Source organism: Motacilla alba, chromosome 3 (assembly GCF_015832195.1).
Source record: "Motacilla alba alba isolate MOTALB_02 chromosome 3, Motacilla_alba_V1.0_pri, whole genome shotgun sequence".
In the NCBI taxonomy this organism is placed as follows: Eukaryota; Metazoa; Chordata; class Aves; order Passeriformes; family Motacillidae; genus Motacilla; species Motacilla alba.
Window position 1 is genome coordinate 80,285,977 of NC_052018.1, and position 15,369 is coordinate 80,301,345.

At 43.8% G+C, this 15,369-nt stretch overlaps 1 protein-coding gene across 1 annotated transcript in view; it reads left to right on the forward strand.

The window, feature by feature from the left end:
• Nucleotides 1-252: 252 nt before the first annotated feature.
• Nucleotides 253-15,369, forward strand: part of AHCTF1 (AT-hook containing transcription factor 1) — a 40,923-nt gene continuing 25,806 nt past the window's right edge. The window contains exons 1-7 of the mRNA XM_038131307.1: nucleotides 253-393; nucleotides 5,325-5,451; nucleotides 6,593-6,846; nucleotides 10,103-10,283; nucleotides 11,062-11,269; nucleotides 12,116-12,232; nucleotides 12,944-13,028. Coding sequence (XP_037987235.1) covers nucleotides 5,331-5,451; nucleotides 6,593-6,846; nucleotides 10,103-10,283; nucleotides 11,062-11,269; nucleotides 12,116-12,232; nucleotides 12,944-13,028 — 966 coding nt within the window. The 5' untranslated portion in view covers nucleotides 253-393; nucleotides 5,325-5,330. The remainder of the gene's footprint in view (nucleotides 394-5,324; nucleotides 5,452-6,592; nucleotides 6,847-10,102; nucleotides 10,284-11,061; nucleotides 11,270-12,115; nucleotides 12,233-12,943; nucleotides 13,029-15,369) is intronic.

Below are 15,369 nucleotides of genomic sequence, written 5' to 3' on the forward strand. Positions count from 1 at the left end.
AGCGGCTCCTGCCATGGGGCGGACACAGGCAGGCCGGGCCAGCTGTGCCCCTGCCGGCGGTTCCCTCACGGCGGGGCAGCAGAGCAGAGCCGTCCCCATGAGCTGCGGGGCGGGGGCCACCAACGGGCTCTGCAGCGCGGGTCCTGCCGGCCCAGGAACTACAGCTCCCGGCGTGCCCCGCGACAGACAGCAGCCACCGGGGTGGGAGCGGCAGCGGAAGCGCCTGCCGCGCCGCACGCCGGGATCCGTAGTCCGGAGGCCGCCGCCGCCAGCTCCCTGGGCCGTGTCCCGCGCATTTGAAAATTCCCGCGGAGGTTCTCTGCGGATCTCGCGAGAACTCGGCCCGTCCCCCCCATCCCGTCCCGCCCCCCGCGCGGCGGGTGAGCGAGCGAGGTGGGTGCGCGGGCGCGCGGGGCCGGGCCGGGCCGTTGTCGCCGCTGCGGGAGGGAGATGCCACCGGCACCGGCACGTACCGGGAGTGCGGGCTCGGCTGGGCTGGGGGCAGCGGCGCGGACAGGAGTAGGCGGCGGAGGTGGCGGCAACGGCGACCCCCGCCCGCCCGTCTGCCTTCGTTCCTCCCTTTCTTCCTTCCCTCCCGTACCAGCGGGTACCGGGCGCTCCCGAGCCGCATAGGCCGGCACCGGCGCTGGCGCAGCGCGGGCCCGCGGGGGCCTCGGGCGGGCCCGGCCGCCCGTGCCTTATGTAAGTGACCCCCGGGCTGCGGCGCCGTGTCCGCCACACGTGCCTCGGCCCCCGGCGGCGGGGGAGGCCCGGGCGGCGCGGCCTGGGCAGCGCACATGGGAGGCTCCGCAGCCGGGAGGCTCCGTCAGCCTGGGGGGCGTGGGAGATGCGGCGGCTGCCGCCAGGAGCTTTCCCTCCTGCCCGGCCACCCGCGCCCGCCCTCTGTTCTCGCCCCTTCCGTCGTGTTTTTGGAGGGTTTTTCTTTACTTCTTTCTAATTCCGCCTCCCCCTCCCCCGCCGGGCTTCGGGGTTGTATTCCATGAGGAGGCGGGAAATGCGCTCTGTGCGTAGAGCGGCGATTGCGGGACGTGGGATGGGTGCAGTGGGGAGGCCACAGCTTCAGAAGAATCCAGTGAGATTTGTGGGGCTCCCTGTGTCTTTGCACGAAGCGAAACATCGCGAAGCAGAGTTGCTGCTGGCTTAAAGAGAAGTGCTCGGTGTCTTCCCTAATAAACTGAGTCCATGTCTGGAGCTTCTGCCAATAGAATGCTTGGTGTCAGTCTTTCAGGTGTAATATTTGCTTCCTGATCATGTCCGGGGAAATTGGAGGAAATGGAGGGATTTGTTTGTGTCGGGATGGCTGCACCCCGTTTGGGGTATAGGGCTGAGCGTGGCCGTGCAGGTGCCTTTGCAGGGCCCGTCGGTCTGGCTGGTTGTGTCAGCCTTGGCTGGCAGCTGTCCCGTGCGCTTGGGCACACAGCTCTGTATCTTGGGGAGGACAGCTCCTCATTCACATGCTGCCTCAGCTCTCCTTCCTGCATCGATTTGCCCGAGATTGGCTTTCTCAAGTGTGATCAAGCTTCTATGAATTTTATGTCTTCTGCCTAGTAAGGTGTCAGACATAGTTTTGGAGAAACAGTGGTGACATGCCTTGCCTGGGGTGACACTGGTTTGGTGGAGAGAATAGAATCCTTAATTTGCAAGAGAGAGTCACCCTGTTGCATGGATCGCAGGTGTTTCTGCAGTTGGTCTTGTCAGGTTGCTGGTTGTAAAAACCTGCTGGAGAATTAAATGTTTCAAATCCATCTAGATACAGGCTTGGGCAGCCTGCTCTAGGTGATGGCTTGAGCATGGTGTTTAGAAGAGATGACTGTGCCTGATTCTGGCAGATCTTTCTCTTTGATGTGATTCTGGAATTTGTGCTGGGAAGGACCAGCAATGGGATGGCATACCAGTGTGGTATGCTGGAAATGTCTTCCAAAATACAGTAGTAGAACAAAGGAGCAAATATGAAGATGAGAGATGGCAGCAAGGTCTCTCTTTTGATGTCAGTGAAGTCAACATGTCCTGTGAAATCTTGTCTGAAGCTGTGACTGACGGTATTTTTAGCTTTTTCTTCAGTGAGCCCATAATGCTGTTGGCCTTTTAAACTGATTTTTGTGGAATACCATCGGTCAAAATTGACATCTCAGAACTCTGACTTGGCTTTATGTAATTCTGCTTGAACACTCAATTTCTCTTTTTCTCTCTTTCTTTTCCCTCCTTCCCTCTTCCCCCCTCCCAGACTTTTTAATCCAAAAATTTATGACATTTCTGTCTTTGGAAATAGTTCATGGTCCTTGGAAGTTTATAAGTTCCTAGGGTGAAAAATAATGGTCATTTTGGCAACTTGCACACAGACTGCATTGCTGTAGGATACAGCTGGGAGGTTGAATTCTGATTTATTCTTGAAAATGGAGAAAGCATGTGACATTTTACCCTAATCTGATTTCTAACAGAAATAAGAATGTGCTTGTAGTTATTCTTTCAAAGAGGGCTGAAATGCAGTTGCTGTTGGATATATCTCTTAAAGTTCAGAGGCTTTGTGCCTTTAATCTAGATCTAAGTATTTCCCCTCTGTTTTGATTTCCTAGCAGTTTTTGGTTTAACTTAGCAACATGGTCTAAGGAAAGCATCCTTATAGAGAGGTCGGTATATATTGTTCATAATTTGTTATAAAGTTTATCAACCTTGTTCCATGCATGATTTCTAAAATCAAAAAGAGGTGTTTAAAATGGTCATTGCCTTAGTGGAGGAAAACTGAGCATGCCAGATGCTCTAGTATTGTCATTTTCTACACAAACGGTTTAGCTCTTGGAGCTCTACTTATTTGATGGTTCTTACCGGTGTTCATGGATGGATTTTTTTAGTATTGTGGGCAGGAGTATGCTGTCCTAACATAGGAGCTTTCTATTAGGGAAGAATTCTTTTTGGGATGGTGAGGAGTTTGTTTTTTAAACTCAAATCCCCCCAGTAGAGGATGTTTCAATTTGATTTCCAGTTTAGCCACACGAGGTTCTGTGCTCTCGGCACAGCAGGTAGGCAGCGTCTCAGGTAGGATCGCTCAGGGTGACTCATGGCGAGCACTCAGCTGAGAAGTTTCCTTGCATGCTCTTACCTGCCCTACTTACTGCAAGATATTTGTTCACTCTTTTCTTAAAACTATCTTGCTATTGTTGTGGTGTATGGTATTAATAATCATATGCTTACCACACAGACATGCCCATTCTTATTTACAAAAAAAAGAAAAAAAAATTCGCTACAATAATTCTGGAATTTTGTGCTCTTTTCTAAAATTCCTTAGTCTATGTCGTCAGAGTCAGTGCTTTGTCAGGCTGGAGAAACGGGCTGACAGGAACCTTGTGTAGTTTAACAAGGGAAAGTACCAAGTCCTGCACTGGGGAGGAACCACCCCAGGCAGCGGTGTGTGCGGGGGCCTGCCCAGCTGGAAAGCAGCTTAGCAGAAAGGGCCCTGGGACACCCAGCTGGCCATGAGCCATCACTGTGCCGCAGAGAAGGCTGATGGTATCCTGCCTGGGCTCATGAGGAAGAACCTTTGCCAGCAGGTGAAGGGAGGTGATCCTTCCTCTAGTACTGCACTGGTGAGGCCTCAGTGGAATGCTGTGTCAGGTCTAGGCTCACCAGCCTCTCAAGATGAGAGATGAAGGTACTGGAGAGAGCCACAAAGATGGTTAGAGAAGAATGGAGCGGCTCTTGTCTGAGAAAAGACTGGGAGACTGAGACTGTTCAGCCTGGAGAAGAGAAGGCTCAGGGCTTCTCATCAATGCACATAAATACCTGAAGAGAGGGTGTAAAGCAGATGGAGCCAGGAACATTCCAGTGGTGATGAGTGACAGGAACACAAGCACATGCTGAAACATTTCAAAGATGCTATTCATCAGCCAGATGTGTCTGAATTAGTATTTGGTATTATGGGTTACTCCTAAAATATATCCACTAAATTGCAATTTAATTAAGCAAGAATGCTGGTCAAATTGTGAGGCATTTTACTCTCTGGAGCCCCTGGATACAGTGCAGAAGTTGTCACTTGAAACTGATGGCAAGTATAAAAAGAGGAACTCAGCAAAACTACTGCAAGTGAGTTGTCCCACTTGGAACCTGATCTGTGCTAGTAGTGAATGCTGGCAGAGTGGTCAGGCTGGCTGGCTGCAGTACTGGCTTTGCCATCAGCAACATTTTTGTCAAAATGTTGACTTGTGCTTAGTGCAGGACCCTGACTTACCCTTCCTGTGCTTCACGCGCTTGTTGCTGTCCTGCTGGCAGCAAATATGGGAGCACAACCCTGCACTAGTGACCTATGTATAATATCTTGAGATGTCATTAAGAAAGCAGTACTGTTTGAACAAGACAGTTGAATTTGTCTTGTCTGTCAGAGGCCTTTTCTGTCAGCCAGATGACTTGCAAAACATAGATACTTCAAGTAATTTGTATTTCCATGCATATGGATTATCTCATATTTAGCCACCTGTTTAATCCTGTAACTTAGTTCAGCTCTGCACTTTCTCCAGAAAAAAAAATAAAATCTGTCTTGACATACTGAAATGTGAGCTCTTGTGGAGCACCTGTATGAACATGAAACTGTATTAGAGATCTAGAAATTTTTTCTCTAATACTGCAGAGATGCATAAGGAAAGGCAATAGGAAGGAAGGGACTGGAATAAGAAATATAAGGATTTCAGCAGAGAAAAAGAACAATATTTTGAAATGTTGTATTACGTTCGCCTCTTAAATGTATGGAAAAATACTTCTAATTGATGAGCTATGAAAGTCAGTAGTGCTTGAAAGTCTCAGCAATGTGTTTTCTGGAAGAATTTGAGGATGAATTGGTCAAGAACTTTATATCTCTGAATGTCAAAAATAAGCATGCAAAAAGTAGACAATAAATGGCTGATCTATGACATCTACTAGAAGACAACTGACAAAAATAATACTGTATTAAGGGAAAGGGCAGAGACTCATACCTCTTATCAAGAAGTTTTTTAAAATAGGATTTTTCTGAGATCACATCTTGCTAACCTGTCTGAGTAAGCTTGAATTTGGTGTATTGTTCTATTCCCTGTTATTTATCTTGTTCACCCCTCTGTGTCTTCTGTTGGTGATCTCGTAGGCATTGGAAAGCTCAGAATTCTCCTTTTGCTCTGCTGTGAGATGAAAAACTGTCCCAAGTGGCATTTCTTTTGAGCAAAAAAGAGCTACAAATGATGTATGGGAGATGTGTCACTGCAGAGTGATGAAGCTTGGGTCAGTCTCCAAGGTATTTATGGCTGACACGAGTCTCTTTGCCCTTTTTTCTTTATTTCCAGTGAAGAATGCGAGACCTAACGGCTCAGGTAACGAGCAGTCTGCTGCAGTTTCCAGAGGTGACTGTTGAGGCACTTGGGGAAGATGAGATCACCCTAGACTCTGCGCTGTGTGGGAAGTTCTCTGGAGGTGAGCATTTTCTTTTAAATTTGGATTTGGTGTGAAGTTGTTATTGCCTGAAGCACAGGGTCCTGGCATCAGGTTGGTTCTGTTAAGTGAAATGGATCAGGTGTTCTGATAGTGCTAACAGGATATTTTAACAATTAGAAGCACTGAAAGTGCAACAGCCTGCTCCAATCCTGTGCTATTTAAATAATACAGCTGACCATGCTCTCCTCAGTTCTGAGTGAAATAGAAGGCAGTTTTTGAGGAAATAGTGTTGTTTTGGGATGTATTCTTTTTAGCAGCTCTATGTCCGTCATGACATCTCACGCAGAAATAGTTACATAGGAACACAACATTTTCTTCTCTAGTCTAAATAAAAAGTGGAAAGAGGGACAGCTTTGTTAAGTGCTGCCCATGTGTTTCCAAGGTATTTAATAGGATGTGGATTGAGGACCCAGTGAGAGTTGCTGACACCAGCTAAGCACATTAGGCAGTTGACTTTCTAGGTGATCTGAAAGTAGAGCTGGATGTCTGTCTGGGTTTCTGGGCTGCTGTTAAGACCAGGTAGAATCTTATCCACCTGAGTGTACCTGCAGTAATGGAGCTCATCCTTCCTTTGAGCTTGAAGTTCCTCAGTAGAGGAGCAAGTGTTAAACACCACTTGTTAAATTCTTTCTGGGATCAGCACATGTAAAAGTTGGAATTACACATGCAGTGCCCATTTTGAGATACTTTGCTGTCCGAATTCCTGCCCAGAGTAGTCATGTGTCAATCAAAATTCTTAACTGGAACTGAATTGGTTGAGATGGGCTGTATTTGAAGTATGCTTTGAGACTTGTATTATTCCTGTACATGTTTAGGTGTTTTTTAGCAAAACCAGGCCAAGTATGGTGTATAGACTAGAGCTCAGTCTAATGTAATCTTTCTCCCAACGAGTCAGTGTTCTTGAGTGCAGGAATGACAAGTAGAAATGCAAAAGAGTGGGGTTATTAAATTTAGGAAGTATTGGTTGAGGGTTGGAATGGGTGATTTAAAATAATTGTCCAGGTGTGGGTAGGTTGTCCTTCCTCCCCTTGTTGTATTTGAGGGAAGGGCCCAGTGCCAGTGCTGTTGTTTCAGTTCTTCTGCTGGGCATTTGTTGAGTGCTGTTCCTTTTGCCTTGCAGGCAGAAGTGGCCTGGCGTGGCTGGCGTGTGGCCCCCAGCTGGAGGTGGTGAACTCGGTGACAGGAGAGCGTCTCTCTGCGTATCGCTTCAGCGGAGTGAACGAGCAGCCTCCCACCGTTCGCGTGGTGAAGGAGTTTTCTTGGCAGAAGAGGACTGGACTCCTGGTTGGGTTGGAGGAAGCAGAGGGAAGTGTTCTCTGTCTGTACGACCTTGGGATTTCAAGAGTGGTTAAAGCAGTTGTTCTTCCAGGAAGGGTATGTATCTTTTTGGGGAAATGAAGGTTTTGTGTTGTTTGGTGCTGCATAATCTTATTTCAAGAAAAGCTTTAGAGCATCTCGTTGTATGACTTAACCTTTTTATATTGCATGCACATATTGTCAGTTCAGATTATCCAGTCAGGAGAGCCTTGATGTAAAATCTTGGACTTAGCAGTTGCATTACCTTTTGAGTTTACTGATAGTAAAAAAAAAAAAATAAATTGTAGAGCACATAGTGACAAAATTCTCTAGTTTTAAAAAAAAGGCATTGAAAACCTTTTTTTTTCAGAGCTAAAAAGAAAGCCCCACTTAAAATGTCTGTAATATACCTATTCTAAATGGCTAATTTCTGTCAGAAATACTGTCCTTAAAGTATCTCAGATTCCCATCATTGTGCTGTTAATGACTGACACGTTCCCATCAATCTCCGACTAGGAAGCAGGTGATGCGGGACCAGAACAGATTTTTCTGTTAACTTAGGATTGGAAAAAAGATTTTAGTGAGTTATCTGTCACATAGTTGGCAGATTTACTTTCAGTCTGCCGTCCTTCAGTCTCTGCTTGTTGAATGTAGTGTTTTTGTAGATGGGATACAGTGGTGTCATGTCGATAATTTTTTCTGCCTTCTGTAACCCTTGAATTCACATGATGTTGTGTCCCTGGGTCTCATTAACGCAATAGAAACAGGAATCAGATTAAGTTATCGGAACATCAAGATTCACTGTGTTTTTATCATCTTGAGATCTGCAGCAAATAAATACTTATTTACTACTCAGTTTTTCTTTATTTGGTTTCACTTGCTAGAGTACAGGTCGAAGTCTTGTTCGTAGTAGTAAGCATTTGTGTTAATTTCTAAAGATACAAGTCGTGTCAGTGTTCCAGTGTGTTGTTTTGCTCTCTGCTCAAGTTGTAGATGGAAAGGCAGGCTGTGTGCCAGCATGACCTGGAAATAAGTAAATTATGTTTTGGTAAGTGATGTTGGTGTGTTAGGTTTTATTTCTTCTGAGTAAGCTAGAAAAGCAAAGGTTTAGAAGTAAGGATTATGTTACATGTTGACTCCATAGCTGTGGAAGTGTTTTGAAATCGAAGCTAGTTCCAACAATCAGTTGTATTAGAGAGTTGTTCTATACCACAAAAACTGATTCAAGAGCAGAGATGAAGCCCTGCAGGAAAGAGTTGGTTGTTGGGTGATAAAGGGTAGGAATTTTGAAATAAAGCCTAAGCTCTGAAAGTTTTGCTCTTATGCCCTGAAAGCTCATGATTACAAGTATGTTTGGTCTGTTGCTTGCATTTTGCTTCCTATGTCTTTGGTATTGTGTTAGTTCATAGTCAGGGCACAGGTATTGCTAATTGGAGTCTTAACTTTCAGACTGTGAGTGGGTGTAAGGATAAGCAAAAACAAGTAGATCAAACTTGCGCTTGGCTGCTGTCCATATGTTTTGAATTCTTTCAGAAACTCATATTTGCATATTATGTAATGTGTAGTTTGGGGGGGATTGATGTGCATGAATGCTTCTCGGATTTTCAGATTGATTCTTTTTAAAGGTAAAATGTGGATCTTTGCTTAACATCACATTTCTGCATTTCTGTCATTACTCTTTTAAACCTTTAATGAGCACTGTGTTTTCGGGACTATTTTCTCAACAGGTATAAGTTCTATGGACAGCTAAGTTACACAGTTCAACTTAGAGCAACTCTGCTCCAAGGTGTCGAGTTGTTAAGAGTATTAATACAGGGTGTTTATTGTGACTGTGTGAATGCTTTTTAGTGTAAGAGTGGATGTTGAGTCGTTCAGAGAATAAAGAAATCAGTTAAAAAACCCAGACTCGGGAGCTTAGAAAGAATTTTGGCATAATATCTTCGCATGTGTCTATGAGAGTCTCTTGGTGCCCTCTTGATATGTCTATGAGATGCAGCAGGAGACTGAAAATGTTGATGAGTATGATTTGAATTGGATTTTGAATTAAAAACAAGAAGTACATCAAATTGGTTTATAACAGTTGCATGTTTCAGAATTGTTGCATGGTATTTTCCCAAATTTTCCTGGGTTGTATGAGGCAGAAGGGCAGCATTCAGATTCAGTGAGCTGAGAAAAGTTTTCTTTGTTCTCTCCCAGAATGAGTTGGCAAAGCACTAGGAGAATAGGAAAAAGCAGTGCATAGCATAGTGGAAAAATATGTCATTTCAGGAGCTTCTACATGGAAAATTGAAGTAACAGAGAACATTTTTGGAAGCCTACGTAAAACTAGTAAAGATTCATTTGGAGCCAGTTGTAAAATGAAAAAAAACTTGAACTCTCAAGCAACACTTCAGCCTCGGCTAATTGCACAGCAAGATGTGTTCTGTATTTCCTCCTCGGTCACCAACGTTTGGAACACAAGAATCCGAGTAATCAAAATACTTTTGTTAGTCCTCGGAGCAGTAGAGAGGATTAAAATTTTAATTTGAAGCATAGGAATTCTGAAAGAAAACCAAGTTTCCTGAATAACTAAAGATACTTGTAAGCTTGGATTGCTTGTGTTCAGGGTGAAAGGTGGATTGTATAGCAGGTGACCAGGCTGTGCAGTCATAAGCAAGTGCTTGATACGGGAGAGAAGAAAACCTCAGGGGCCCTGTAAGTTTGGATATTTCCCCCCACTTCTGAGGGTAAATAAGCTACATAAAAAGATGGACTACCTTGTGATGCTCACTTCCTTGTTTCAGACAAACCTTTGTTGCTGATGTAAAGCTGTCTGCTTTCATGGTGCTGCATTTGGAAGAGGCCAGAAGATAGCCCCTGTTCCTGTGTTGTCCTGCTCCTTTAGCGCAGCAGCCCTGGTGTGCTCGTGTCTCTGCTAGAGCAGTCAGTATTGTCCTGTGGGTGCTGAAGGGTCTGTTCACCTTGTGCTGAGGTCATGGGGAGTGCTCAGCCTGTCAGCGAGAGAAAGAGAGCTCCTGCCTGAGGCTGATCAAGTTCTTGTGTGGTCTCTTGCTGTTGGTTTAGGCTGCCTTTTACAGTTTCCCTTACCATCTGTAAGAGTGCTGGTATGCATTTAAAATTTTTGTTGGCTATTATCAGTCAAAGTGAGGACCAGCGTAGATTTTTGTTACTCAGCATCTCCCTCCAACCCTTTCTAGGAATGTTTCATTCCCATGGAAGTCTTATGAACCTGTATTTCCTGTCGTGTTTCTGATGTGCTAATGCTGGCTTCCCTTCTGAGGGTTACTCTTGAGCCTGTCAAAGAGCTTGACTATTGACCTGCGCTTCCCTGCAGGTGACTGCTATCGAACCCATCAGCAATGACGGCGGAGCCAGCGTGAGCACGCGGCACCTGCATCAGAGTCTGCGGTGGCTCTTTGGAGTGGCAGCAGTGGCCACAGATGTTGGCCATGTCCTTCTGGTTGACCTTTGTTTGGATGATTTATCTTGCAGTCAGAATGAAGTGGAAGCATCGGGTAAGCTGCAGTTTTTCAACTTGAATTTAGAAGTAAGACAGTGTGTTTCTTTTCAAAACCCAGCCGGTGTGCCAGTGAAGATCCCAGCGTGCTGACTGACTACGGGCATTTCTGACACTGCCCACTGCTGACTGCAGGCAGCAGTTTGACATGGTATGGTTCAGAACTGATCCAGACATGGGAGTGGCTTAATGGTCCTCCTGATGTCAAGAGGGCCTCTTGCTGCCCACATCCCTTTGTCCCTGTGATTCTTGCCAGTGGGAGGTAGGAATTTTTCCATTGGAGTCAGTGCAGCTGCGTTTTAGGCAGTTGTGTCAGAGGTACCAGATTCCTTGGGAGTGTTCTTCTGTTTCTATCCATGGCTTGGGCAGGTTTTAGGCTTGTGTCTTAAAACAAATCTGGCTTATCAAAAATCCTGCATTTGGGTGAATGAATCCTGCAGTTTGTGTCTTCAGATTGCATACGCTGTTTTGGGTGTTGTAAGAGTGGCTTCAGAAGTTCATGTCCCTTCAAGTAGCTTCCTCATGAGGCCCGAGAAAGGAATTTGTCTACAATGGTTCCATTTGTACCCGGTTTTGAAACAGGAGTGAGACTACCTGTCCCACTGGAGAATCATTCTGTTCTCTGAATGGGTGCAGAAACAGGAATAGCCAAAAAAGGTGCTGCAGAAATGGGTGTTTTGCTTGAAGAATGAGATTATACACGTTGTGTAATCACATCAGTTTAAAATGCAACTGAAGTGGCATAATGCATCAATTGCCTGCTTTTATGTGTGTAGATCTAGAAGTTGTCACTAGAATTCCTGCTGAAGTTCCACAAAGAAGAGAAGCTGTGACCCGGGAAGGGAGGCATCTCTGTTTTCAATTACGAAGTCCTTCAGGAACAGCGGTATCAACCCTGTGCTACATAAGCAGAAGCAACCAGCTCATTGTGGGATTTTCTGATGGCTACTTGTCACTATGGAATATGAAAACTTTGAAGAGGGAGTAAGTAGTCACTTCCACTCAGTATGCTTGGAGGTGCAGGGGTCTCAATTTTTTTCTTCAGGAAGTCATGTGGTAGAAATGTGATAGAGCAGATTTTTAAAAGTCTGTTTATTCTGTCCAGTCATATTTTGTGAACCCAGGCAATGTATGTGTTTCCGTGAAAGATTTTAGAATGATTCAGAATCAGTTACTGCAATTAGAGCATCCACTGAAAGGCTTCACTGTGTGAATAATGTGATTTTGGTGATAATATTCTTTAAAGTGTCCATGATGGGTCTAGTGAGACATGATAATTCAACAGTTGATCTGTGCCTGAAAATAAATTCTTTCCTACATTTCAGCCTTGACGGAAATTGGTGGTTGATTCATTCCCAGACCAGGGTGCATATGTGAATGAAAGTTTGTTTGAAAGATTTGAAGATCAGAGTAAGGGATACCTTATAAGAATTTATAAGCAATAGTGAAATTTATAGGTGATTTGAAATCTGCCACTTGAAATACATGACCACATTCAGATAGGTGTTATTTAAGGAAATCTACAGTGCCTGACCAGAAACTATGTATGAGTTGTGGATGCATTATGGTTGCATAAATAGACAGTGGACACATAATTAGATGCAAAAAAAAAGATTGTGAAGGTGCAGTTGAAGTTCAGAAGTTGGTAAGACAAATGCTTAAGAAGTAGTGGCTTGTCAGTCATCAGTTGTTTTAAATGGAAGTGTGACTGTCTGTACTTTGAGGATAAGCATGCAAGCTGCTTTTTTCCCAGAAGATGCTTCTACTCTTCTACAAACAGCCAGAGCCAGCAGGCTCTCCTTTTTTCTATATTTTTCTTTAAACCTATAGGCACCACTCCCAGCTTGAAGGAGGAAGGATTCCTGTCTATGCAGTTACTTTTCAAGAGCCTGAGAATGATCCCCGCAATTGTTGCTACTTGTGGGCTGTTCAGTCGACACAACAAAGGTGAATAAAATCCTGCCATAAGTCACAGATTTTTTAAATATTTGTTCACATTTGGTTGATATCTGTGTATTCGTTTTGTTTCTTTAACTGTACAGGAGGTGAAAAGTATTAAACTTACAGTGCAATTTTTTAAGGATTTTACATTTGCAGAGAGGGGTTTTACTCTTTACTACCTTGTGGAAGAAGGCAAAGGAAACAGTGGCTATGTTTTTGTGCTTGAAATGATTTCCCTTGTTTCTTGATGACTGCTTCAAGATTTGTTTGGTATTCTCACCATGATACTCAGTACCGTTTTAAGTGGTTTAGGCTGCAGATGGAGAACAGTAAACATCATCAGCAAGCTACTTAATCAGCACAGCTGTTCATAGACTGGCAGTCTTCTTAAGTTCGACTTAAAAGTAGTTTTCATGGAGAACGCTTTACTGTTGTGAGCTATTTCCAGCAATTCAGCAATTTTTTCCTCCATGTTGCATATTAAAGCTTCCGAAACAACGTCATAGTTAGCATTTGCCCCTGAAGCTGTTTGTGTCAAAATTTCCTCCTTTATGTTTTACTGGCTAAGTGTAACCAATTATCATGTTTTGGGAAGCAGTGTTTTTCTTTTCAGCAAGAGCCCACTCTTAAGTAAGTTTCAGCCTAGATCTAATAAAATGATAATAAGGATTGTAAAGCAGCTTTGTAATCAAATTTTCTCATTTTTACCTTTTTCAGTGAAGGTGATGTTGTGAGTTTACATCTGTTGCAGTTAGCATTTGGTGACAGGAAACGCCTGGCATCAGGACAAGTCATGTATGAGGTAAGACAGGCCTGTGTGTGAGAAGATGAAAATAGTAATTTTGTCTAAGTATCAGTTAAGTTGACCAGATTAATATTTACCATGAAAGATCAGTGAGACTTAAGAAAAAAGTCTTTTGATGAGTCTTTTTAGGCATTCTTTTGTCCATACTTTTCAGAACAGGTCATAGAATCATGGAATGGTTTTGGTTGGAAGACCTTAAATATCATGTATTCCAATGCCCTGCCATTACTATGGATGCCACCCACTAGATCAGTTCTCTCAGGGCCCCATCCACTCTGGCCTTGAACACTTCCAGGGATGGGACATCTGTAGCATCTCTGGGCAGCCTGACCTCCAGATCCTCACCACTCTCACAGTAAATAATTTCTTCCTGACATCTAAATCTCTCCTGTTTTAGTTGAAAACCCCTTCTCCTTTGTCCTGTCACTGTCTGCCCTTGTAAAATGTCAAAGCCTCCCTCTTATTTATAAGCTCCCTTTTTGTGCTGAAAGGCGGCACTGAGGTCTCCCAGGATGAGGTCGGACTTCTGGGCTGTGAGTGCATATTGCTCCCTGTCCACCAGAACTCCCACGTCCTTCTTGGCAGGGCTGCTCTCAGTCACTTTTCCCAGTATGTAGTCATGTCTGGGATTGCCCCATTCCAGGTGCAGCACCTTGCGCTTGGACTTGCTGACTTTCATCTCATGAGATTCCCATTGGTCCACCTCTCAGGCTTCTCCAGATCCTTCTGGATGACATCCCGGCCTTTTGTTTCGTCAACGGCACCTTTCAGCCTTGTGTCATCTGCAAACTTGCTTAAGGTGCACTTGATCTCACTGTTTGTGTCATTGATGAAGATACTGAAGAGCACCAGTGAGAGGGGTCTCCTCTCACAGACTCAACATCAGTCTGTGCCTGGAGATAGACTGTTTCCTTCAACTCTCTGGCTTGGTCCTTCCAACCAATTCCTTACTCACCGAGTAGTCCACCCTTCAAATCTGCCTGTCTTCAATTTAGAGATGGTGATGTTATGAGGGATTGTGTCAAAGACCTTGTAGAAGTCTAGGTAGATGACATCGGTCAGTTTTCCCTTGTCAGGTGTTTCAGTCACTCCATTGTGGAAGATGACCAGATTGGTCAGACACAATCTGTCCATGCTGAAGCCATACAATTTTATACTTCAGTGTAATGAGTTCCACCCAGATTCATCTACAAGGAGCCCTTACACATCTGATTCCTGAAGAGGAAATGGCTGTTAGAAATGAAATTACTCTTAATTTAAACATCACATGAATGGCATGTAGGAAGAGAAGACAAGGCTTTGAATAGCTTTGTGTTTCCAAACTGTAGATTTGAGGAAGCTTCTGTCTGTCTCCTTTTCTTACATTATGGTCATATATTTCTGATCTCTGTTTTATAATCTTGTTTTTCTTTTAAACTCTGTCAGCCTGACTTCAAATACACATGCAAAAATGCCTGCAATGTCTCTTCAGCGTTGATTCTGAAACTCAACAGCTGTAAAGATGACGCTTGTTTTACATTCTGGATGGGTTGTCTCTGAAATCTACTCTTAAGGACAGCAAAAGATGTACATATAATATACAGTGGTATGATTTGGTCAGAAAAGTCTCTGTAAATTTTTAGAACTGATTCTGGAGATGCTGTGGAATAGAATAGATAAAATATAGAAGTGGTATCATTAGGTCTCAGATAATCTAACAAGAGACAAGAGGCACCTCTATAGTGTTGAATTCTATTCAGCAGTATGCACGAAACTCTACCAAGATCTTTTTGATGGGAAAATAATCTTAATTCACAGCAAGTCTTTCCTCCTATTTGACACTTAACCTTGTACGTTCTCTGTTGTACAAAATGAAATTGAGGTAATCCTTGGGTTGTGGTTCAAAGATTATTTTTTTTATAGGGACTTTGAGTTTTGAATTTTTTGAATGAGTTTGAATTTTATACTTTTTTCCTTTTGTCTGTAGGAAAGGGCCTTCCTGATTTGGAAGTTTTGCTTTTGAACAGATAAAGGTTAGGTTTTGGGAGGAGGTGGTATTTCTTTAAAATATATCATCTATCATGGTGATGAAGTAGAAATACCTTCAAGTAGAAATACCTTCAAGTATGCATGTCATATCTTCATGCGCAGTTTTTAAGTGACAAAAATATACAGTGCTCTAGAGGAACAGAACACCTTGTTTTATTGGGGTTTTTTGGTGTTTGGTTTTGGGTTTTTTTTAAGGGTTTTCATTGCAGTTCACTTGTGCATCTTGTAGTGATCTAAGCACTTTGGCAGGTTGATAGGAGAAAGTTTCTTTAATCTTCTCAAGATTTACTTTTGAACTTCAGTTTTGTTT